Source organism: Oenanthe melanoleuca, chromosome 5, assembly GCF_029582105.1.
Source record: "Oenanthe melanoleuca isolate GR-GAL-2019-014 chromosome 5, OMel1.0, whole genome shotgun sequence".
NCBI classification, from domain to species: Eukaryota; Metazoa; Chordata; class Aves; order Passeriformes; family Muscicapidae; genus Oenanthe; species Oenanthe melanoleuca.
The window spans coordinates 9,719,271-9,744,148 of NC_079339.1; the positions used below are offsets into that span (position 1 = coordinate 9,719,271).

A 24,878-nucleotide genomic window follows, 5' to 3' on the forward strand; every position below is an offset into this window, starting at 1 on the left:
GACTCACTGCATCCCAGCATCCTGACAGGGCTATATGTCTGCAGTGAAATCTCCTCAATTGGAACTGTGAGATTTCAATGGAATTGATGTTTGTGGGGCTGTTTTACCTTCCCTGAGTTGTGCTACCACCTGTACTGCCTGCCGGGAACAGGGGTGGGAGCACTGGGATTGCTGCCCAGCACCTGGCACGGGGCAGTGCTGCTGAGGAAGCAGCTGGAGCTGGGGGTGTTTGCATGTGCATGAGTTTTCTGCAGAAGCCTTAAGACTAAATTGCTGAGAATTTTTGCCTGAAGCAAGGGATGTTTCCCATGTTTAAGACAAGCAGGAACCTGCAGTCAGAAGGAAGAAGGGACTGAATTCATTCCAAAAGTATTTCTCTGGGATCTTTTTTCAAGGTAAGCCTGCTTTTGTGGGAGGTAGATGGGGCAACAGGGTTCAGCATTCTGAATTCTGAAACTGAAATTACTTCTGCATTTTTGTTACCTTCCCAGTCTGTAGAACTTAGATAAATGTATTATGTCTCTGGTACTCCCTTTTTAGGCTGAAAAATCAACCAATAAAAGCTAATTTTCTAAGGTCTGAAGCCATAAGAATGGCTGAGGGAGAATGTTTTTAACACTTCCTTGTGTCTGTGTTCTAGTGGTGAATAAATGCCATGGACTCTAAAACATATATTTAAGTAGCAGAATGATGGTATTAAAAGAACAGTAGGTGAATGAAAGTAAAATTTAGTAAATAGACGTCAGCTTATGGTTTATTAATTTATTGGTTTTCAACATTGCTAGATTATTTGGTGTTCTGTAAGAGGCAAAATGAAGATGGTTCCTGCCTTGGGAAATTGCACTTTAAGGTTTTTAATTGGCATGGTTTGAAGAAGTGCTGTTGAAACCAAGAACAAGGAGATTTTTTTTTTTTTTTTTTTTAATTCGAATGACACCTGAACAACCAGTTCATTGCTGTTGAAAACTATTGGTTGAGAAGCCAGAAGGTAGTAGAGTTTTTCCTAGCTGCAGGAAAAGCCTGTTGAAGGTAGGAAAAAAATACCTTGAATGTACAGAGATGGCTCTGAAAAATGCTGGTAACACCTAAAAAATATTTGATCATCAGCATCCCTTCCTTATACTGAAACTATTCCCAGTTTTGAGCTCTCCAGCCTGAGAAATGTTTGCTTAGGTTGTGGGGTATAAATTACAGTCCTTGATGGGAGTACAGCAGAGCATGGATTTGGCAGAGCTTCTGGAGCTGTAGAGGGAAGGCACTTGCTGAGCCTGGAAATGCAGAGCAGAGTATCTGCACTTTCTCTGCATGCTAGTGGTGCTAATACTTGAATACAGTTCCATTTTCCTCTTGGAAAAGGAATAATGTGTGTTCATAAAACCATCTTCTGGTTAGGGAAGTAACTGTAGTCAGTTAGGGAAGTAACTTTTAGTAGTTGGTAAACTTCTGGAAAAAAGCTTTGTCAAGTCTGTGAAGAGTGAAATCAAAATCCTTTGTTGCCTCTTCTTTTCCCTGCGGAAGGTGGGAACTGAGCAGTGCATGGAGGGTAATTGTGCCCTGGGCAGGCTGCAGAGTGGCTGGAGGGGTTTGCCTGTGGAAGGGCACCTGTGGCCAGTGTTGAGGCAGGGGCTGGTGGCCAGGAGGGCCTTGGTGCCAGCAGTGGTTGTGTAACATTGTGCTGTCTCCGCAGCTGGCGCTGCCAGGCGCTGGATCAGCTCGTGCACTTGGATGTAGTTGCTGCAGCTTGATTCCATTCTGTAGAAATAGTTGAGGGTATTCCTGCCAACTTCCCAGTCAGGAGTCATCAGTTCTGCCTCTGTCATTTGGGGATCATGAATGAATTAATCTAGGGCAGCTTCCAAGAATCCTGTGTACCCAAGTCTGGAATACATTGTGATCCAATTCATTATCCAGGGACGGCAAAGAACTTTGAAGAGGTGTTCACCCAGGGGGTGGACATGCTGCACTTCAAACTCCGAAAGAAAACCACAACGAGAGAGTAGAGGGGAGCAAGGGAAGTGCAAGCAAGGCCCCAGAGGAGCAAGGAAACTGGAAAGGGATGGTAGTAGCCACATGCTGTAGACTGGTGGAAAGGCCAGCGCAGCAGCCTGTGGCTTTGGGGTGCTATGGAAGCTACTGCTGCTTTTGGCAGTGCCACTTGACATCATTTTAAACTGGAATTCTGCATAACCAGAGTTCAATGTCAGGTTATCTTCCATGGGGTGGTTCTTTACATCTGGTGAAACCTTGCATTTTGGCTGATACAATTTAGTGGTTACAGGGGGGGCTTTCTTGATTTCCAGAGAGAACTGTGGAACAAGGGATAAATAAGAGAGAAAGTGTGTTGCTGCTGGAGAATGCAAAGCACAGCTACCTAGATAAAGGTGATCCTAATTGAGGTGGAAGAGGATTGGTATTTAATTAAAACTACTCCTAAAACCCAGGCTCTTAGCAGTAAAATAAATAATAGCAGGACATGAGTAATTCCTCTCGGGGGGGAATGTCAGAGACAAAATTACACTAATGTAGTAATAAGAGGGGCCTGTGTGCAATTGCTCAGAGGAATAGGAACAGGGCAGAATGATTTTTCACTGCTAAGAAGTTCAAATAGGGTTCAAGTGAAAAGGGACCAGTGCTGATTAAAGCACATGCTCCTCGAGCCACTTCCAAAGGCAGAGCTGTCTGAGTTCCTGAGCTGGATGCTCTTGCTGGACTTGGCAATCCCAGCACAGAGACCGAGCTTCTTCTCTGCTTTAGCAAATGATGGCAAATTCTGTGTGTCACTTGCACTCCTGCTGCTCAATCAGGGTGTTTTCAGTGAATTAAAAATAAATATTTCAGACCCAGACTTAGGGCAACTGTGCCATGTGTCATGCATCTGAAGGCAAGAAAGGACATTAAACCAGCTTTTGCTTCTTTATTTCCCTCCCACTCCTCATTTTCCATCATCTTAGAGTTCTATCTGCATTCCTCAAGCTGTGATGACCATTCTGGGGAGGTGGTTAAACAGCGTGGACTCATTAACCACTCTTGACTGAGTAACAGCCAGTGACATAACATAGTTTCTTCTCCATAGCTGCCTTGCATAATGCTGCATTTCAGTTTTGGTTGCTCCTTCCATTTCATGCTTTTCATTTCTGTGACATCCATCTGTTTACCAGACAAGGTTGCGGGAGTTAGAGAGGTGGAAATAATCCCAGAATACAAAATGAAGAACCCATACAAGTGAGGCTGGATGGGGCTTGGAGGAGCCTGGTCTGTTGGAAGGTTTCCTGCCCATGAAAGGGGGTTGGAACTGGATGATCTTTAAGGTCTCTTCCAACTCAAACTATTCTGTGATTTCTGTGATTCTATGAGTATATAAAGGGGATTTAATGAAGAACAGAGGCATTGGGACACTGGAATGCCGCTGCAACTGTGGTTGCAGTGAGAGAAGATCGTGGATACTTGGGTACCAGGAAAGCAGGTAATAAGAACCCTTTTTCTTTTGTGGTCTTCTTCCTTTCCTCCCCCTCTTACCCCATTTGTGAAAGCAACCAACAGCTCCCCCCAGTACCCCCAAGTTTAGTCAAAGGAAAGAGTAAGGTGATAGTGGCTTGTAGTAGATGTGGAAGGTAATTTGTAACCTGCTCTGAAGAATTAATGTAGCCAGACTGTGGCTTTGAGCAGTGTCATTTTTGGTGAGGCACTGCAGCAGCATCCCCTGGCCAGAGGCAGGTGGCATAGACATGGCATAGAGAGAGTGTATAGACAAAATGGTGTGGTTGTTAAAATGAAACGTGGCACTGCAAACTAGAAAGCAAATGTACTCAGCAACTTCTGCAGAAACCCGTAATGTCAACTTGATTGCTCTGAGCTCAATTGTTTGTCCCTGAGAATTGGTTAAATAGGACTGTCTGCAGGGTCAGTGTTACCTTATTGATGGCCTTCTAGTTTTTTTACTTTCTTCCCTGCCAAGTGTTATAGGAACCTTTTTACCCCACCTGTGTCAAGCTTTGAGTCTTCTAAATCTGTGGCATTTCAAGGCACAGAAAGAGCTGGGGGTCTTCACAGCACAGCTGGAGAGCTGTGCCTAGAGGGGGAGAAGAAGGGTGCAAGTCTGTCCTTAATCTAGGCCAGGAACAGAGGAGTTAACGTGTAGTGGCCAGAAGGCACTACACAGATCTTAAAATAACCAAGAACAGGATAATTTGGCTTAAAAAACCATCTGGGTCTTGATTCAGTACTCATTAAAATTCATAGTAGCCTTATGATTGGCTTCTGGAAGAATTAAGCAGGGTGTTACACTTCATAATGAGTACTTTGGGCCTTGGCCAAGAAAGTACATCACTGCATACAATAATGCTAGAAATTAACTTCTTTCCTGTAACATCCAGCTTAGAATGAGGATCTTTCCAGCACTTGTGGAAGTCAGTGAAAAAGCTCTGGTTTCAAGGGATTTTGGATTGCATCCGTAGAACAGATGTTACAGCTGACTTCGGGAAGAAGTCTCGCTGGGCGAGTCGTCTGAGCTGGGCATGCTGCAGCAAGGTGTCCACTTTAGGGACACTCACAATCTGCAGCCATCAGAGCTCCTGTGTGTGCAGGGAAAGGGGGAAAGTCAGGCTGTAAACCTAGTCCTGGGATGGAATAATCAGGCCCTAAAAGGAAAAACGTCTGCTTGTGCTTATTTCATTAAAAACCTAAATGTATTAACTAATGGCACAAATATCTTAGAATCTTATGGCATCTCATCAAGCGTGAGATGACGTCAGTAGACAAAATGCTCCTGTCTGTGATTGCTGCCTCTCTTTTTTACAGAATACTGCTCGGTGTTAAAGGGAAGAAAATACTAATTCTGCTTGCTCCCAAACCAGAAATTTACAAAGCACTTTGGGCTTTTGTGTTCTCTTCCAAGTTCTAAATATGTTCTCCCAAGGCATCTCAAAACAGCAGCCTGGGTGACATAAAGCTGAGCCAATAACTTGGGGAATACCTTTTATTCATTTAAAGACATGTTTTTAAAAGAGTCTCATGGGCTCACCTGAATTTTCTGGCTACTCCTAATCTGTGATCTGGGATCACCTTCAGTGGTCTGTGGCTGTGCTTAGACTGGGACTGCTACCTGTGGAAAGAAGAAAATGAAGGAATTTTCTAGATAAATACTCAAGTATTTCTACAGACCATCTTTGGGCACAACTGTTACCCAGGCTTTCAGTTTTCATTAAAAGTCTGAAGAACTAAATAAGAAAATGATAATTTTAAGTGTTAAGAAGCTGCCTTTTATTTTTTGAAGGTCACATGTGGAAATGAACTAGTTAATATCTTTATCTTTTGTATTGGAATGTATTTTTTTAAATTCATTTATTTATATAATTTATTTGGCAACTCAGTGCAAGAACAAGAAAAGGGGTTTTTTGAATTAGTAGTTTGAGGAACAGTGATTAAGTAGAAGATTAATTAAGTTTTTCAGTTATATTTACAATGCTAGACTCAGAATCTCTAAATGTGCAGATTAGGAAACATTACATCTTATTTACAGCTTAAATGGCTATGTCTTGTGTTGCTCTTTTCTTCTTTAAGGATGATGATGATGGAGGAGATTTTCTTTAATCTCTCTATATATACACACACATGTGTATATCAGTGGACTAGTTTTGGGTGTCATGTTGAAGAGGATTCTGGTTGAGTTGTTCCACCATGGCTTCCCTCTCTCAGCAGCCAGCAGGATCTAGACTCCTTCCAAAGGACAGGCATTCTCTCTGCCAAGTGCCAGCGGGTCCATGTGCTCAGGTAGGCTGTGACTGTGCTCAGTTTGGCCTCCCTTAACCGTAGGGTAGGGCTGTGGTAGAAAAATGTTCCTACAGTACCAGAGACTACCGGTGTGTTCCAGTCCTCTCTAATGTGCATTGCCTGATTGTGTGCATGCTTTAGTTCCTTAGTGTGGAACCTGACAGCCTTAGTAGTAGCACAAATGTTTTGGGTGGTTTGGAAACTTATTTTCAAGGGAGACAAGTGGTAGTTGGAACTTTACTGTTTGCCCACTAGTCTGTGTTGTGCTGAAACTGGACCTCAGAAAAACCAGTGCCTCCTTCTGTCTTGGGCAGTATCCAGGCTATTAAAAATTCCAGCCTAAATGAAGGCTGGAGGAGATTGCTGAGGGTAAAGAAAGTAAGAAACTTCTGTTGCTGCTATCAGGAAAGTCCAAAACTCACTCTTAGGGGAGGTAGGAATTAACTTGTTCCTCTGTTGTAGCAGTTAGAATGCAAGACAAGGATGTCTCCTTTTTTTCCTACCATTTTTCTCTGCTATATCAATAAATCTCTAAGTGGGGATTATAATAATTTAATCCTTTGCAACCCCTCTTGTGGACTCGAGAAGATTCGCTGCTTGTGGAGATAAGGGAAGCTGAGGGTATAGTATTGTGACATGCTGCTCTGAGTGGCAGAACAAGAAGGTCCAGTTCCTGTGTTGCAGGTTGTGGCTGCTGTGTTGTGGCACGACTTTGTGTGGCTGAACTGTAGGCCAGGCTCCTGAAACAACCAGAGCTTGAAAAGAAATTAAATAATAGTAAAAAAAAAAACCAATCCAACCAAACAAAAAAAAAAAGCCCAAACCAGATTTAACCCTTCAACTGCCTCCTATTTCCAGGGAGAGGAAACCAAATGCTTAATCCAGCCTCAGCAGCTAGAAGGGGTTGAAATAATTTTTGGATACTCATTCCCATTGCAATCGCCAGCCCTTCCCCTCTTTTCTTCCACAGAGAGAAATAGCTGCTCTGCCTCTATCAGCCTTCCCCCCCACAAAATGTCACCCACTTACCACCACAGGTCAACGCACTCTCCCGTACTCGCCGTAGGGAAGCTGCTGCTGGGAGGTGACGCCCGTTCCCTGACACTGGATTAGCAGTGCATTTTCCTGCCTTTCCTGGGGCTGAGTGCTTTCAGGGTAAAGCTGTGAGGACAGTTGTTCCCTGCCTCCACAAGGCTGCAACTGGGATGGGAAACCTGTGCTGCATGGAGGCACGTGCCTGGATTTTGACAAGCATAGGCTCCAGCCCTCAAATTAGCCTAAGCTCTTGAGAGTTGAGTTTGAATGTACCCAGAGGTAGAGTGACTAATGACAGCAAATGGTGTTAGACTTCTGCAGCCGTTATTTTAGCCACTAGGAATTCGCTGGATTCTGGCTAATACTTCAGCGATAGCTGACTGACCTAGTTATTCACAACAGAGGCTGCGGTCTGTATTGCTCTGGCGCCAGCGAGGGATTTCAATCTGCATTTCTATAGCATCCTTAAGGATCGCAGCATGCTTGGAAAAACAACAGATTAAGCCGCCTCTGTTCTGGGGGAGTTGAGCATTGTCACAGTCATTTTACCAGCGTGCAGAATGCCTTTCCCAAGGTGACCTGGGAATCTGTAGGCAATGTTGGCTTTCTGCTGTGATACTGCCATTGCAGGACTGATCATAGTGACTTTTGTGGGAAGCAGAAGATGCACCTTTTGTGAGGGTGGCACAGGCTTGTGTGGTGGACCATGACGTTACTTCTGTTGTAACCAAATAAGTCTGTGAATTTTTGCAAGTATAAGATCTGGAAGAAGTGTGAGGTGGCTGTGCTCCAAGCAGTATTGATATTATCTGCAGTGAACGTCTACCAAGCCACAGGAATTTAACCAGTAGCAAAATAACATGTGCTGTGTTCAGGTGATCTTCTTGGGCTATAACTTCAATTTCTCATCGGAGTGGGAGTTAAAATTTTCAAAGAGTCTGATGTTTTCTTACTGTCTCTAAGCTTAGCCTTCTTTCTTTGCTGAAACAGTTGTCAGGCACTGGGGCATTGCACCAGGACAACGGTGAAGTCACCATCCTTGGAGGTGTTCAAGGTAGGACTGGATGTGGCACTCAGTGCTCTGGTCTCATTAACAAGGTGGTGATGGGTGAAAGGTTGGACTTGATGATCTCAGAGGTCTTTTCCAACCTCTTAATGATCCTGTGCTTCTTGCCTCTGGCATTCTCAGTTTAGCACAATTTGCAGGTCTTTGTGCTGTTTCCTTGCTGGCTGTGCTTTGCTCCACCACAGGAGTTGTTTGGCCCATGAGAACCTGGCTGCAAATTCTCTTCTTCTGTGAGCCCCAGTCTGCATTGTTTGGCACAGGGTAAAGAGGGACTCTGAGCTCCCCATGGCCCTGCCAGATAGGAGTGTGGGGATGTGTCCAGATCTTCAACAGCACCCAGAACTCTGGCAGAGGCAATAGACTTGGTCGATGAACTTCCAGTTCTTCAGCTCTCATGCATTTGTGTTTTGTTTAGAATCAGAAAAAACCTCTCCTGGTTTAGACTGTAAACCTTGGATAGAAACACTGGATGACCTCATGCAGCTGGAGTGCAAAGCAGGGCTTTGTCCTGCTGGTGTCTCAGGACACTACCTGGATAATGGCAGCAATGCATAGTAAGCAGGAGGATAACCCAAACAGTGGAGCTGGCTATCCAGGTAATGCTCTCCTGGAATGTTCTGCCCACCTTTGGATGGGAAACCCTTCAAAAAAGGCAGCTAAACTGTAAGCACTTATTTAAAATGAAACTGCCTCTGGATTCACCCTCCTTATCTCCAGCCCTGGCTTCACATCATGTGTTCATTATGAGACTCCAGACTTGATTCCTATCTTGTGCTTCCTCCAACCAGTTGGTGCTGATGTGCGAATTTGCAGCATACCTTTTCTCCTAATGACCCCTTTGTCCCAATCCTTTGGCGTATTCTTTCACTTCCCTGGCCAGCTTCTCTAGATTTACAGAACCACTAAAGAGAAGGGAAGGAAGGGATTATGTGTGGAAGAGCATTTCTGCTTCCTATCTGATCCCTGAGCACAGAGAAGACTTGATGGAAAGTCTGGTCCTGAGCCACAGCCTGGCTTCAAAAGTGGAATTGCTGTAGTTCTTACTGGGATTTCCTGAATGTGTCAGATTTCCTGTGCCTTGGTGTTAGGCTTTTTCTGGAAGAGCTGCTGAATACAGACCCATTTTCCTTAGCAATTTGCTCAGTTCCCACAAGCTTCAGACAGGTGGGCAGGTATATTTCTCCTGGCCGAGGTAAAAGACAGACATTGTATATGGTACAGTTGGTCTGGGTGTTTCTGACCTTTTATTTTTTAGTTAAAAGTCCCCGGTCTTACCTGTTGGAATAGGAAAACATTTAATAATGGGGTTTTCATCACAAAATCCTCCTCCAGTGGTGATTAAATGGAACCTATTGCAGCAGCAGTGCAGGATATGAGATCCTGGAGCTCTCCTAGCACAGTGATGTGGTTCGGCAGGGTGAGGAACGAGGTGAGATCAGCACTTTGGATCTGAAATTTGCTTTGCTTTGTGTCTGGGGAGGGGACGTGGAATATGGAATGACCTTTGCTGGGAAGATAAATCAGGCAGGCTGCAAAGCAGACGTTTAGTCAACGTACCCTGCAGCACTTGTTGCTGCCAGGAATGGCTGTCCCGGCCGACGGGACCTGAGTGAGCAGCACAGAGCAGCCGTAGGAGGAGTGGGGCGTGTATTGCGTGTTTATATGAATGTGCCAGTATAATTATTTATACTGTCTTGTGCAATTCTCTAGGTAAGAAGGGAGCAGTGAGCAGGCAAGGAGCAGTAAAATGTGTAATGAAGGGATAGTTGCTGAAGGGGAAAATTAGAGACGTGTCACTTTTACTGGTAAATTTTTCTTCAAAGTGTGCAGGACTGCTGGGACCAAACTTGTGAATATAAAGACTGGAAAGTGTCCTAATTTGTCATTAAGATTGTAGGCAGCGATCTTCACTCTGGCTCCTAACTCCCTTGATTTCATCTAAGCTTGTGCCTTGACGAGTAAAATGGGCTCTGCCATTTATAATGACCTCAAGTCTTGTTCTAGATGACTGTGCTAACACATAATCCAGGAAATACAATACTCATGCAAATGTGGAGCCAGCTCCGAGGCTGGATGACTCCTTGCAGACTGTAGAAGCCGTTTGTGTGTGATGCTCCCACGCCGTGGTTGTGCAGATGACTCCTCGCTGCCTGGCACAGCAGCAAAGCCCAGCTGCACAGATGACAGGGATGGTTTGCCATCCACACCTACCAGGTTTACACTCTGCTTCCTCATCCCTGATCCTCCACCACGCTACTCTGCCCTCTGAGTTGCAGTACTTTGAGAATGAATGCTGTCCCCCTTTGTTATTTACTATGATTTTTTTACTATTAAAGGGAACTTTCCTTCTTTTGATTACATCTGTGTATGGGGCCTGCCCCAGACAGAAAGGAACCTGGCTAGCTCTATTTCCTATACCCTGGGGAGGGAACAGGCGGGAAACCTGGGTCACTGTGGCAGGCAGGAACCTGCAGTGTAATGTAGAAGAGGCAGCTGCATGTTCAGGAAGCTTCCACAGCTTATCTAGCAGGTTGGGAAATGAGGATTAGGAACCTCAGACCATCGGCTCCAAATGGTTCTCACTATGAATCTTGATTCTGTTCCTTCTCCATGATAGTACTGTAGAGCTCATGAATTCCAACTACAGCTGAGACTCTGGTGGTTGTACAAAGATACTGCAGCTCTTTTAGTTGGAACGGACAGGTAGGGAGGAAAATGGGAATGGGGGAACATGGCTAAAACGTCACTGGGCTGGCCCATCTCTTTGGGACAAGCCACTCTCAGCAATAATAATGACCACCTAATGATTATTTGTAGCATGTCACTCATTTATTTAAGGGTAGTTCAACAAAACCAATGTTATAAAAAAACCCTTAGAAATCACGAGGGTGGGTTTCCATGGTTTATATCTCTGTTCTTTGGACCTAAAAGTATCTGAGGGTTAAGCCAGTGGTTTGAAGAGGCCAAGAATCCTCTTTATTTGCAATGGAGCCTTCAAGGGCAGCTTGCTGCCATGAACTCTGCTCCAGGCTGTAATCCCCAAAGTGTCCTCTGATGATAGCCCAGTCGGCACTGCCGGAGCTGGTGTCCTGCTGCTTGTGGAAAGTCTATTTCCAGGAGTCAGTAAACCCTGAGGCACAGGCAGCGCAACTGGATTAGAGGGTGATCCCAGACTCCAGACCTGGCAGCACTGACTCATGGCGAGGACAGGGGAAAAGTAAAAGCGCCAGGTCATGTGCTGCTCATCTGCAATGCAAATAAATGGGGTAAATTCTTCTACAGCGAGCCATAAAGCAAGCAATCTAAGCTTTCCTTCCTGGAATGACAAGGGACTGGTGGAAGGTCCTGAAATCCGCAGCCAGGCTACACGGGCGGAGATGTCGGGTTTGTTAGAAGCTTCAGCAGCTCCCAGCCCCGAGGCTGTGGAGCCGAGAGAGAAGAGCTGACAAGTGGAGCTTTAATAAGTCACAGTGAAGTGGGGTGTGAAAAAGGGCGGAGAATGGGAGACGATCTCCCCAAGGTTCTTGCCTGAGACCCGGCACACTGGGGTGCCCAGGTGTGACTCTGAGCTCTTTCTCTCTCATCCCCTCTAGGGACCAAGAGAGGAGACGGTGAGGAGGAGGAGGAGAGATAGTCCCAGGAGGCTCTGCTGTTGGCATCTGTCGTTTTCCGTGGAACAGGAATCTGAAGCTTCTCCACGCTGAGCGCTCCCGTGTCCCATCTGCTACCACGCCCTGAAATCAAACTCGGCAGCTTAGGTGAATCAGGCACTGTACAAACATGTCAGACTTGCCTCCACCCCTTTTTCTTCTCCCGCTTTCTCCTGCCGTCTTTCTCTCTCAAGTTTATCGACGTGTCAGCGGATTCCGGTGGCGGAGAATTCTCACTTCACCTCTGGTCACGGAGCAATGAGAAGTCAGGGGTAAGCGCCCTCCCGCAGATTTGGGGGATCAACACTGATTGTTGCTTGCGGCTTTAAAGCCAGAACAACCGTCCTAATGGCCGCTGTTTCGTGAGATTTGTTCCCTGTGTTTACGGAGGACTGGTTTGTCAGTTTAAACTAAGTCTCTGCTTCCCAGTGGCTGTGCTGCCTCGGCTTAACCCCTTCCCTTCGGAGCTGAGCCGTGCCACTGCCAAGGATTAGCGTAATGATTACACGTGTGTTGGCAGTGCCAGCCTGGGGTGAAGTGAGAGTGGAGTAGTTCGGGAGGTCATACAATTTTTTCTCTCAAGGGATGCTTCTGAAAGGGAAGAAAAACTGGGAGCTGGATTCCTTTGGGAAGGAGTTTGCTTCATCTTTACTCCTATAGCCCAGCAACACCGTCCTCCAATCGGCTTTGCTGCATGACAGTGGGAGAGTTTACCTCCAGACCCTTCTTTCTCCTCTCCCTTGGAACTGTCCACCGCCGGCATTGTTGCAGCAGGACTGCTAGTAAGAGCTTGTGGTTACTTTCCAAGGTCTATGAGGTGGGACAACGTGTGGGACTGAGGTCTGGCAGTTCAGCCAACTGACACGCAAGAGGTTAGGGAATGTGAAGGGAAAATACCTTGTTGAATCTTGCAGGATGCTGCTCTTAAAACCTTGGGGTGAAGAAGGGGTTAAAAATTACTCTGGATGATGCTTAAAAGAGCAGGCAGCATGTCAGGAACATGCATACTCATTGCCTTTACAGGAGACAGAGTAATATCTGCTCTTAAGTATCTTGTATCTGCAAGGACCCTCACCATACCTTACAGAGAGGTCTAGTTAAACCCATCCTGTGTGTATTCCCAACTTTTTGGTGGCTGTGCTGGCCAGGATCCTTTCAGAACACTTCCTGAAGCTATGCTGGAGTACTCATGTGGGGCTGGGTGTGTGTGTTTTGGCTGGCTGAAAGCTGCCTAATCTTGTCCTATTTAAGTTACAATATATGGTTTTATTGGGCATTTGTACTTAATTATTTTTGTCAGGTAACCAGTGCATACAGGCAGGTAAGAAAACAGTCCTGTCTGTTAATATTTGCTTTCTTCTTTGCCAGGACATTAATGCTTTAATGTATTTGGGAACAGAGCACTGAAAAACCAGAAGAGCCATTTGTGTCTGGTGAGTGTGAGCTCTCAGGTGAGGCTGGGAATGTATGGGAGAGTAAGAGACCTTTGCCCACTCTTGGTCTGCTTTTCTGAGTTCTCTGTTTGGGTAGAATCTGAGTCAGTCCCTAACACAGCTGCTGGGGAAGGGAAACTGCTGCCTCTCTCCCCAGCCCTGTCCCATGGAAAAGTCTCATTCCTGATGGTGTGATAAAGTTTTATATTGCTTTTAACATTCAATGCTGCCATGGTATGTACATCCTGTATGCTGTGTGAACAATGATTTATTAATCTAGAAGCAAATCTGATCAAATAGTGGAAAGAGCTATCAGCAAATAGCTTGCTGGATTAGTAACTGTGCTCCCAGATGGAAAGCCTGCTCTCTGCACAGGGGCTGTTTCTGACTAGATGAGTGTGACTATGAATGTACCTGGGAAGGCCACCCTGGGTCCTGCTGCCAAGGCTTGCAAAGTGAGAAACAACACAAAATGGTTTGGTCACAAAATGGTTTTCATTCCCAAGGAGAATGAAATTAATTAAGGAGAATTCTTTAAAGTTTGTCTGTCCTGCCTGCAATCAGGAAAAAAGAGCTCTTTTTAACCTTCTTCTGTAATGTGCTTAGGGAAATTCACTAGCAGAGAAAAGAGCTAAATATTTGTGTAAATTGCTTTAAACAAAATTGCTTAAAGTAGCTTGGACTAGCTTAGTCCAACTGCAAGTAAAAACACGCTCTGAGCTCTGTATTGCACTGGGGGTTTTTTGGGTACCCACAGGGGTACCCTGCTGAAGTTCCATCCCATTTAGAGTAGCACATGAGCTCTGAGCTCTGGACATGACACAAGTGAGCAGGAGTAGCTGAAAGCTCACCAGGACTTGTGCTGCTCAGTACTGAGAGCTGCAGAGAGCACAGCTAACTCTGACACCTCCTCAGGGAGGATTCTGGTCTGGGGAGCAGCTTTCTTGTCTGTGGCACCAACGCTGCTCCTGCACCAGTCTCACTGACTTTGAGTCATAATGTCATAGACTTAGTGCAATGGAGCACAAAATCAGCACTTGGCTGCTACAGGTCTTGTTCTTAAGGAATTCCTCATTATGTTTTCTAAAGCTGCAGGATTACCATGTGGTTTGAGGACTAATGCACTGCCATTTGGTCTTAGCAATGATACTGTTCTGAGACTGACTTTTCATTTGTCTGGCAAAAGAGAACAGTGGGAATGGAGGGTGCCCATAGACTAAAAGTTGAAATCTATTTCCCTCAAAAATGTCTTAGGAAGTTACACTTTCCCTAGGGCTCAGCCATTTAACTTACAGTGTTAGTAATTAGATTATTTTGTAATTAAACGATGAACAGAATGTAGCTGTAGCCAATGGTAGTCATTTATCTTATGTTAGGAGTGCACCTCAGGTTTTAATGTACAGAGGGCTCTGTGAACACTCACAACTATGTCACACAGAGCAGGATAACTGATATTCCCTTGGAGAAGACTTGTCTGTTGTGATTTAAATTTGCATCTCAGTGTTGGCAGCAGCGAGCAGGAAGGCTGAGAGTCAGTCAGGTTGTAGGGTTTAAGCAAATTTGTCCCTCTGTGTTTTGGGGTGCACTGCCTGGGCTGCAGTTTTCCCATCAGTTGTCCTGTGGGAATAACACAAGCAAACTGCCTTGCAGGCTGCTGACAGCAATTAAATATATTTGTATCTCTCTTTGGGAGAACATGATGAGCATTACTAGGGACTGAGATTGTTCAGTGTTGGCTGGAAGAAAGTTTAACTCTTGCATCTCTATACTCGAGTGATCTGGGGAATTGCTGGGGTGTCTCTGTCAGCCCTTTGCTGTGCTGCTGGAATGAGGATGGTGATTCAGGATGGTGGTCACCACTGTCTCTGCTGGGACAGGTCTGCTTGTGGGAATTCAGCCCTGCTCCCTGAGTTTATGACTCTTCCTGCATCCAGTAAAATCAGTGCTGTGCCTGTTTGCAGCATGGAGCTGCAGCTTTCCTCTCGTAACCCTGCGTGCCAGAGGCAGCTGGATCTGCGAGCCGTGCGAGAGCACGCTGAGGTTCTGGGCTCACACGGAGCCGCAGGATGTGCAGCCCAGTGCTACAGCCCAGTGCCTTGGCTCCTTCCCTGCCATGTGAGCCCACACGCCAGATGTGGCCCCTTGGCTTGTCCCAATGTAACCTCTTGTCTGATATGTAAGATGTTGCTATTCATGTGAATTTTTGGAGACGGAACCTTAAATGTTCTTATTCTAATCTCGATAGTACTTTTATGCTGATTTTGAATGGATCTGTCACACAAGACAGTGGAGAGTGAAGACCTGAATCTGTCAAGCCCTGTCTTGAAGCTTTGTGGTGCTTTGGATTAACAGCAAAATACAGCAACTTGTTTTTAACCCTGATGCATCCTTCATGGCAAAATAATCTCAGGAAATCCATGTGGAACAATGTAGCTGCTCTTTGGACAGGGATCAGGGAGGGGTGAAGGTGTGGGGTGAGTGTCAGAGGTGCAGCACAGTGTGGTTTGGTATAGCCAGAACAGGACACAAGCCACATGAATCACGTAAAAGGTGGAGGAAAAGGGTCAGAGTTGTTGTGGCTTTGGTGTCAGCCTGGTGACCTGCAGCACACGTCCTGCTGGCTCTGTGTGCCAAGGACATGACGAGTGAGCCGCCTTCCCTGGTGCTGCAGCAGCATTTGGTGGCTGTACCCTCTCACACACTGAGCCCAGGTGGAAAGGCTGGTCTTGTAATGAAGGCACTGGACTGCAGCTGAGGTTCGGGCATGAATTCTGTTTGTGCTGCTGGGTTCTGTCAAGGCTTCTGGACCTAATGTGCTGGTACCCAGATCAAACCTGTGGGCAGAGTGTGTCTTGGCCTCCACACGGACTCTGCACCCATGTTTTCTCTCCAGGGTGTGTTGGGCCTGGATCTGGCCTTGATATAAAGTTAAAAAGCAGCCAGGAGACATACCTGGGTGATGTTGTAGATCTGCTAATCTAGACATAAGTGGGAAGAAACAGGGCTAGTAATTTTTTTTCTGTCTCATCTGCAAATGAGGATAATAATTCCCTTTCCTCACCTTTCGTCTGTTTAGATGAAACCTCTAGAGGGTGGGGCCTGATTTCAGAGACAGACATAATGGGATGGTGACTTCAGATGGGATTTCTAGGGGACTGCAAATAATGGAAAACCTTGTTATTTGTCAAGGGATAAAGTCCATTAGCATTTGGGACATGCCTGTGCTGGTTTTGGAAAGTTCAAGAGGTCTTTTCTTTGCAAGTACTTTTATATACGTCTCAGAATTAATTTGGTATAGTATAGCTAAAACTCATCTACAAGTATGTAACCCAGCAGCATCCCAAATAAGCTGAGCAAATAGGCGTTCACTGGGTTTTAGGTTTTAGTCCTAATTTATGAGCAAGGAAATGGAGCAGGGGAGAGCTAGGCAGCACCAAAGCCTTCATAAGTGGAGGCACAGGAAGAAATGTCAGGCCAGTTGTGCTGTTCTTCTCATTCCTCAGGAATAAACCCACCAATATAACAAATATGTCTTTCCCTAAGCTTATTTCTAATGTAATATTAATCTGTGCTCTCGTGTGTGTTTGGGCAGGATTTAGAGCATTACATCAGTTTGCTGTGCTGTTGCTTTGCTCCAACATGTAGCTTTGCCATGGGGGGCTGGTGAGGGAGAAAGGAATAGTAGGAAAGGACTTGAAATGAGGAAAGGGATAGCACAGCAAGGAAATATCCACTTTTCCTTTAGGAGGAAAAAAAGTACTTCAGCCAGTATTTCTGAAACTAGAATTGCAGACAAATGTAGGAGATGTTGGGGCAGTGCTCTTAGATACTGTTTCAGATTTTGGACCGTTTGGCTTTTCTTTTTCCCTTTCACTGACCCTTGTTACCATTCCTTGCTGTGTGAAGTCACATTTGAGTTTGTCAGCTCTTCAGGGACCTAACCTGTCATTTCCCTTTGTTTGTAAACTGCTATGATCGTTTATATGTCATATATAATAAGAGTGTTGGAAACCTCAGGAAGGCAAACATGAGTATTTTAGAAGGTATGGGATGCAGTGAAATTCCATGTGTGCATATTCACAAATACATATGACATGCATGAATAGCAGCCTAGTTAATCTGTAATCCATTTCAAATGCAGCACATGACAGTGACCTGAGTAGCAGAGTATGGAAATACATTTTTCATTTTAATTGGCGGGTTCTCTGGGATCTTCATCTTCCTACTGCAAACTCAATCTGCATATTGCAGTTCCTCAGGTCCTGTAGGAAGAGTTCTCCTTCTCTCCCTCTCCTCTTGGAGCTGGCCAGAGCTGTTTGGCAGATCAGCTGTGGGAGGACTTGGAAATTATGGGAATGGCTTTCTTGAGCCCAGGGACCAAGTGTTATCTCTCGTTCAGGGCAGGAGGAATGTAGGGAGCTGCGTCCAGATCTGCGATAGCGACGCAATGAGCTGATGAGCGAATTCAGTGCTGCAGCAAGGAGGGGGAGGGAGAGCTTATTTTTAACTGGAAACTGCACAAGTGAGACTGAAGTAGCTCTGTGCTGCCGTGCTATCATCAAGTGCATGTGTGAGTGAGGGAGGGAGGGTATGAGCACGGGTCCGTGCGGCGCTGCGTCCTAGTGGAACGTGTGGCTGGACGTGAACAGGGTGGAGGCAGGTCGGGTGAAAAGGCAGTGCACGCTGCTGCCTTTGTCTGGGCGCTGGAACGAGCCACTCCTGATAACATTTATCTACTTTTTTTTTTTTTTTTTTTTTTTTCCCTCCGGGTGATGTTGCTTCTTTTCTGTGCCCTCCTCCTCGGGTTGTCTGTCTCCCACCCATTCTTCTCTCCTTTACTAACTCTCATTCCCCTTCCATCCTTAATCCTCCCACCCCTTCCTCTCATCTGAGGCTGACCCCTCTCTCTTCTTGCCCCTCCTCCCCAGTTGATCCCTCCCCCTGCTCTGGATCTGCTGGCTGTGGGATTTTTTCTCGTGTTCACTGGCAGATGTGACAGCTTTTGGAACTGTATCATCTAGGAACAGCTATATCTGGAGTTGAAAAACCTAACGTGGTTTCCCAGGCAGCAGGAATGGATCGCTGAGAGAATTTCAATCTCCGACTGCTTTTGTCTTGTGGTAGTGACTTTTATTATTTATGTTTGTGACATTTCTTACAGTATAGTTGTCAGCACTAAATGAAAGACTAAAGTCTAGTAGATTATTATAAAATCAGTGTCACAGTATTTGTGTTGTTATATTAAAGGGATGCTGTCTATGTTTAAATACAAGTTTGGCTTGATTTACAAAATCTTATGTGCATAAAATGTTCTTATTAATTTCTCACTGACTTAGAAAAGGCCTGGTTTTATGTGTTTTATTTAACAATAAACATTCTTTAGCTGGGTATTGAAAATATAAGTAAATAGCTCTTGCATGAAAACCACAAAGTGAAAGGAGACTGGTTAAATACAGACCTCCTCAATGAGATGCAAAACCTACCAAGATTACTAGAATTCATTGGATTTCAAATAACTATTTTTAGTGTATGTATTTAATTTGATCCTAATGCAGTTTACCTTTAAACCACCTGTCTGATCTCTTTATAAACAGGAATTGATGCTGACCATACAAAGCAAATGCCTTTGGATGCCCAGGGATGTGTTGTATTTGGAGCTGATTACATTTTGTTGTTTTTAAGCTGTCTGTTTTAAGCCAATAAGGTAGATGCAGGCCATGCCAACCAGTCACTTAAAACTGACCATGAACTCAGTAGGTGCTCCTTTCTGGGTTTTGGAAGCATGCTCTTGTTATGGGATCCAAATGTAGTCCACGTGTTGATTGTCAGGGATAGGGATTTTATGTAGTGTTGTGTTTATGCTGCTGCAAACTGAGATGGTAGAATAGAACCACTGTTCTGGTTGGGGCCAAAATATCACCTGGGCTTTAAAATTCTGCATTTTGAAGAAGCACTTAAGCCAGAATCATTCTCCTTATGGGGAAATACCTGGCATGTTCAGATAACCATTGATGCTACAAGTGCTAATGACTGTGGCATTTGTAACACCCTGTTTTACAGGACCCTTTGCCACATGAAGCACTTTAAAGAGCAAACTTGAGACTGTCTGCTGTGCCCTGGGTATCTTCGCATTATGAACCTAAGCTAAGAGGGTGGGAGCAGAAGAAGAGGTACTGGTTGAAATAGTGAGATCACTGGGATTGCTGTGGCTGGGTCAAGGTGGATCAAGGAGCTGTCATAACTCACATGTAGTCAAGGATACTGAACCTCTTTCTGTAATCCTACAGAGATACTCTCTGCCTCCCTTGGAGGCTCTCAAGCTCTTCAGCAGCTCCAGCTGTTGGTCTGAGCACTACTAACACCATAAGCTATCTTTTCTTTCTGGGATTATCTGCACTTTTTTTCCCTTAAAGAATTGCCCTCTGACTTTAGTCTTGATTATTAGTTAATAAGCAGCACCTAAGGGGCCTGAGAGATGAATCACTGTGTTTGAAGAGCTGCAATACAGACCTGGAGCACAGACACCCTTTCCATAAGCTCTCCATTAAGATGTATTTGGGTTTTCATTGGAACTTGTTCTAAGCAAAGACTATTTGGCTGCAAAATATCTTCTAGGCAGAACAGTTGCTTCCAGCTTCTTTTGTAGGGGTTTTTGTTTTCTGTTTTCTTTTTCACCTGTGAGGTATCTTTAGTAGGCTGTTGCAATGGGCAGTGTGTGTGAAGGTGGTGTTTCACCAAGGGTGGATTGCATGACTAGGGGGTTAGATGGAGCAAAGGTCCTGTTGCCACACAAACACTTGCTGTCCCTGTGACTGTGGGATTGTGGTAACCAAACTGGGAGCACCTGTGTATTGGCTTTTCAAGACCCTAGTCTGGCACCCGGGAGCAAAGTCATTGTTCAGCTGATGGCTGCACTTTGCTCCCTAAACAAGTTTAGAATGAGACAACCTGGAAAATGTTTGACATAGATTTCACTGTGATGTGCTGATTTTGGAGATTGGTGTTCTCTAGAAGTGTGTTCATGTCTACACCACGGCGGGTTATCTCTCTATGCGGTCTGTCTCTCTGACCCTTGTAAATATTTATTCAGTACAAATAGTTGGAAGCTGAGGTCCTGTACAGGGGAAGAGTGACTGCTACAAAGTTGAAGATTAAGTGGCAAAAAATCCTCAGCCTGATGTCAGGGAAGAGATGACATTCATGGCTGTAAGCGTTAATGAAAGGCAAATGCCAATAGTCATGTTGTCTGTGGAAAAGGAAGAGCATGTAAATGTTATTTTCATTTATTGGTAGATGTTAATTGCTTTAAAAAGCCTGTGCAGCTTTTCCCCAAAGCAGTGAATAGCGTCATAGACCATTTCAGGGGAGAAGGGACCTTGAGAGGTGCAGCCCAACTCCCATGCTCAAGGCAGGGTCAGCTTGGAGGGTCAGGCTGGATTACTCAGGGCTTTGGCTTTGAGAGCAAACGCCTGAGGATGGAGCCTGCTCAGCCTGTCTGGACAGGCTGCTCCAATGTTGGACACTCCTGGTCACAGGGAAGCTTTTCCTTCTATCCTTTAATGTTGGGACCACTCCTGTTTTGATTTATGCCTGCCTGTCTCTCACTCCCACCACTCCCCACTGTGAAAAACCTGGCTCTCCATAGAAAATCTCTTTACCTCACCCTATCTGGTTTTTGTGAAGATGTTGTGTCAATCCACTGCAGTCCTCTAGCTTTCCCACCTCTTGACTGCATGCAGAACTCTGGTTCTTCCTTTTCCTTCATATCTTCCTGATTCCAGAAAGGTCCAGTCTCTTAGCTTTCTATCTAAGCATCTTTTTTTGGTTATAAATTCTTAATTCAGATTTTGAAGTCTCCTGTGTTTGGGTATAATTTCAGTGTTATGTGCTTCTGGCTTGTCGCACTTGCACTGGCTGTTCACACAAGCTGTCTCTCTCAGCCCCCAAGGGAAAAGGATCTTAGTTTTTAATTTTAGCTTCTTCAGCTACCTGCTGACAGAGTTTGATTTCCACCTACCACCTCCTCTCTCCCTCTCGAGCCCTCTGTCTAAGCAAGAAAAGCTGAGATCCAGAGTCAGTCTCGGGCAGCTCTTCCTTTGGCAACAACTCTGCTGTCTTTAAATGGGAACCAAGTGGATATTACTTACTTGGAGTAAGCAGTGAGAAGACAACCTGAGCCCTGTTCATAGCCACCTTAAATTTCAGGCTTTTGGTGGAATCAATGCTGTCTAACTGGCTGGACTCCAAAGCCATTTAATGTAGGTACAAGCAGGTAAAATATAAATATGTATCTCTTAATTACTTCTAAAAGAGTTTTATCAGGCAATATGAATTTGTAGAAATAAAGGAAGTTGCTAGAAATCCTGTTTGAGCCATGAACCTCCAAGGTGGCCTTGGGCAAAATTATCACTCTCTTGGTGCCTGTTTCCTCAACTGTAAGAGGAGGTGATCAACTCTTGATAAAGTGCTTTTCACTGGAAAATGTTCTTAATATGACATAGTTAACTCATAGAATTGATACCTGATTTTACTGCTTGGGCAGCCTAGAGAGGCACTGACAGTGTTGCCTTTTCCCCTTCAGGCATCATGTTCCGGAAGAAGAAGAAGAAACGCCCGGAGATCTCGGCCCCGCAGAACTTTGAACACCGTGTCCACACCTCATTTGACCCAAAGGAGGGCAAATTTGTGGGCCTGCCACCCCAATGGCAGAATATTCTGGACACACTGAGGCGCCCCAAGCCTGTGGTAGACCCTTCAAGGATCACGAGAATGCAGCTCCAGCCTATGAAGGTAAGGGAAGGAGACAGTTCTTTCCTGTTCCTCAGGGAGTTGCCTCCAAGTTGAGGCACTGTTTCTGGTGCCCCACAAATGGGACTAAGTGTGATATCTTTATGGAATTCAGTGGGTAGCAGGCTTTGATAGCCCAAGGTGAATGTAATTTCATCAGGACTAAGGACAGTAGGATGCTGACCTGTTGCTGTCAGTGTTGAAATAACCAGCTGGCTGCCTGTCACAGTGATGGGGATCTGCGAAAGCTCCTGTGGTAGCTGACAGGACCCAGGATGCATTCAGCTGTTGTACAGGGAAGCCAAGAGAATTCCTGGAGAGACCTGTTTTAGCAGGCTTGTCATTTTTGTGTGTGAGAAACTTGGCTGGTAATTAATTTGCCAGGGAAGCCTAAGTGGGAGAGAGAGCAGTGTAGCGCTGCCTTGCTGTTCATGGACGAGGACAACAAGGACTAAACTAGGCTAAAACTAAATTGGGCTCAAATGGTTAATAAACCAGCATTTTAATGGGAAGTGGGACATAGTAATGGGGCAATGTCCTTCAGTAAGGAAAAACAAGTGATTTTTGTAGATGGATGGGTTTAGATGGCTGCTGGTAGTGGCATCTGAGACTATATAAGTGACAGCAAGAACATGCTGTGGGAAAAGGCAGCTTTGTGGTGACCTCTCAGGAAAGGAAATGAAAGATAATGACAGAAATATTGTGTTTCAAGTCTTGGTTGCTTGGGGGAAGGTTTTGTTCCCAGTTTAAAAAAACCCTGCGGGGGCCTAAAAACTGAAAGGTGCGTTGTAAAACAGAGATGTTGCTTCTTGGGTTTTAGGAGGGATATTAAAAAGAGTTGGCTATCTGATGAATATATTTAGCTTTTTGTGTGCAGGTGCTTAAAACATGGGGACTAAAGGGGACTATATTTGGTTTAATGTGAGCTTCAGTACGTAATCAAACCTGCTATTGCCTGTCAGGATCTTTGAGCAGAATGCTGGTTTATAAAGGAAAAACTTGCTTAGGAAGAATAGGTGAAAAAAAAAAAAAAGACAGGAGGTTTTGCCTGGTGCCTTGAATGTGCTTTGAGGTTCAAAATGTAGTAGAGGGACAGGAACACAATCCAGAGAAGAGATAAAATGTGTAATAAGAGACCAACTTGGTTAGATCAGGAGCTCCTTAATGAGCTTAAACTGCAGGAGGATTGCTCAGAAGGGTGGAAACTAGGTCAAGTTGTAAAGGGCAAAGAGAAAAGAAATTCATGTAGAAACAAAACTGGAAGGCCAAGGCACAAAAAGAGATGTTGTTCTCAAAGAACATGAAGGGCACTGAGGACACCTCATGAGTGCACTGAGGAGGAGGAGGAGGATGAAGGAAAGAATTTGTTCACTGTTGGTTTTGGAAGAAAGTTAACAGATGACACTGAGAATTCCTAAGTGTTTAATGATTTTCCTCTGGTCTTCATTAAGTGTGATCAGTGGGCTGACAATTAGCATGAGCATGAAGAGATGGGAATGCAGGCCAGAATAAGGAAAGAGCAGGAACAGAAATGAGACTTAGCTAAGAACTTGCATATTTTCAAGTCATCTGGGCCTAATGAAATTCAAGGAATTGCAGATCAGTCAGAATAATTTGTATCCCCAGAAAGAGACTGGAACAAATAAGCAAGTAATCTATTTGCAGCCACTTCCAAGGAGATAGCAGAGTAGTAGCTGGCAGCCAGTCTGGATTTATCAAGAAAAGAATCACGCCAAACAACCCAGTTTTCATTAATCACAGGGTAGGGGATTTTGGGTCAGGGAGAAGTGATAGCACTCTCTTGTATCTCGATTTCAGTGGGTCTGGACACTGCACCAATGGTGTTTCCAGAGCAAACCCAGTTTTCTTAAGTATTAGGCAATGGATGCTCAAAAAATAGTGTGTGGCATCACTGTTGAAACAGAAATGTATCTGAAGAGATTTCCTGGAGTTTGCCCTGAGCCTTATGCTGGTCAGGACTTTCATGTCTGACTTACTAAACCCAAGGATGGTAAAAGCTGAAAGGAGGTGCAAATCCTTAAGAGAATAAGGACAGAATACCCAAAAGGTTTTAAAAACTAAAGAATCATCTTAAACCAGTACTGTTTTTCCCAGTAATTCCAAATGCAAACACTCTGATATAGCGCATAACAGAGCTGACTGGTTTCTGGTAAACTCAATTTGAATTAATTCCTGTTCAATGATACCAATCAATTAGATATTTTTTTCCCAAGTGCTTGTTGGCCAAGCCCTTGTACATAGTCCTGAATTCAATTATCAGAGTAGTTCCTGGGTTTGTGTGTAGCTTATAAAAAGGTGCTTACAATTTCTCAGTTTTGGTCAGTAAGGCATGAGCTATGTAAGAGCACTCCCTATAGATTTGGCTGAAATTTGGACGTTTCCTCATTAATCTGATGCAGTCCCTAAACGCAGTGGCAAAGCAAGATTAACTCCCATCTTCCCTGTCTGCTAGGGCTAGGTCTGACTTCATGGGAGTGACCCGAGTCTAATTCTAGGAGTTTTAGTTAGAAGGGGAGAAGAGTACTGCAGTGGATTTTCAGGAGAGGCCATAGCATGTTGTTGGAGACTTCTTATTTTGAGAATACCCATGCCTTTCTGGGATGACTTTTGTCCACTTGGGATAAAAAGTTCATCTCCCCAGCACATTGTTCCGTGACAGCAGCTGGGCTGTGGAGGAAGGGAGGTGTGTATGTGTGGTGAGGGAGTAGGAGTGAAGACCAGAATTTCCAGCTGTAGCTGGTGTGTGTGCTATGGAGTGAGCTGAATTGTCCTTTCTTCACCTTGTTGAACAAAAATCTTCTATTCTGCCTTTCATTCTCAGACTCTGAGCAAACCAGGTGCTTGTTTGTGTACTGTGGTGGTGTTCTGTTGAAATTACTGGAGCTACTGTGTTGCACCAGCTAAGTATTAGTCTCAGTGTAATTAATTCAGCATGTTTAGAAGATCCCTGGAGCTCAGTTAGCAAACAGGAGATTGCTGTCACTCCAGGGAAGGACTTTCCTCAGGCAGAGGTTCATGAAAGTGTAGGAGTGATCCTGTGCTGCAGATTCCTGTGGAGAAAGGAAACATTTTGGTTCCCAGCACTAGAAAAGCCTCTGTAAGCTTTTCAGTTCCAGA

At 44.8% G+C, this 24,878-nt stretch overlaps 1 protein-coding gene across 4 annotated transcripts in view; it reads left to right on the forward strand.

Annotated features, from left to right (window-relative positions):
- The window catches only part of PAK6 (p21 (RAC1) activated kinase 6), a 38,027-nt gene continuing 13,149 nt past the window's right edge, over positions 1 to 24,878 (forward strand). The window contains exons 1-7 of one of the 4 annotated variants that reach the window (XM_056493738.1): positions 1 to 395; positions 5,560 to 5,769; positions 7,795 to 7,858; positions 11,464 to 11,792; positions 12,104 to 12,302; positions 12,889 to 12,953; positions 21,535 to 21,743. In XM_056493738.1, the coding sequence (XP_056349713.1) occupies positions 21,540 to 21,743 (204 nt within the window). In that variant the 5' untranslated portion in view covers positions 1 to 395; positions 5,560 to 5,769; positions 7,795 to 7,858; ... (2 more) ...; positions 12,889 to 12,953; positions 21,535 to 21,539. Of the gene's footprint in view, positions 396 to 5,559; positions 5,770 to 7,794; positions 7,859 to 10,732; positions 11,793 to 12,103; positions 12,303 to 12,888; positions 12,954 to 21,534; positions 21,744 to 24,878 lie in introns of those variants that run through there. The other 3 variants (XM_056493736.1, XM_056493737.1, XM_056493735.1) reach the window with 3 other exon arrangements.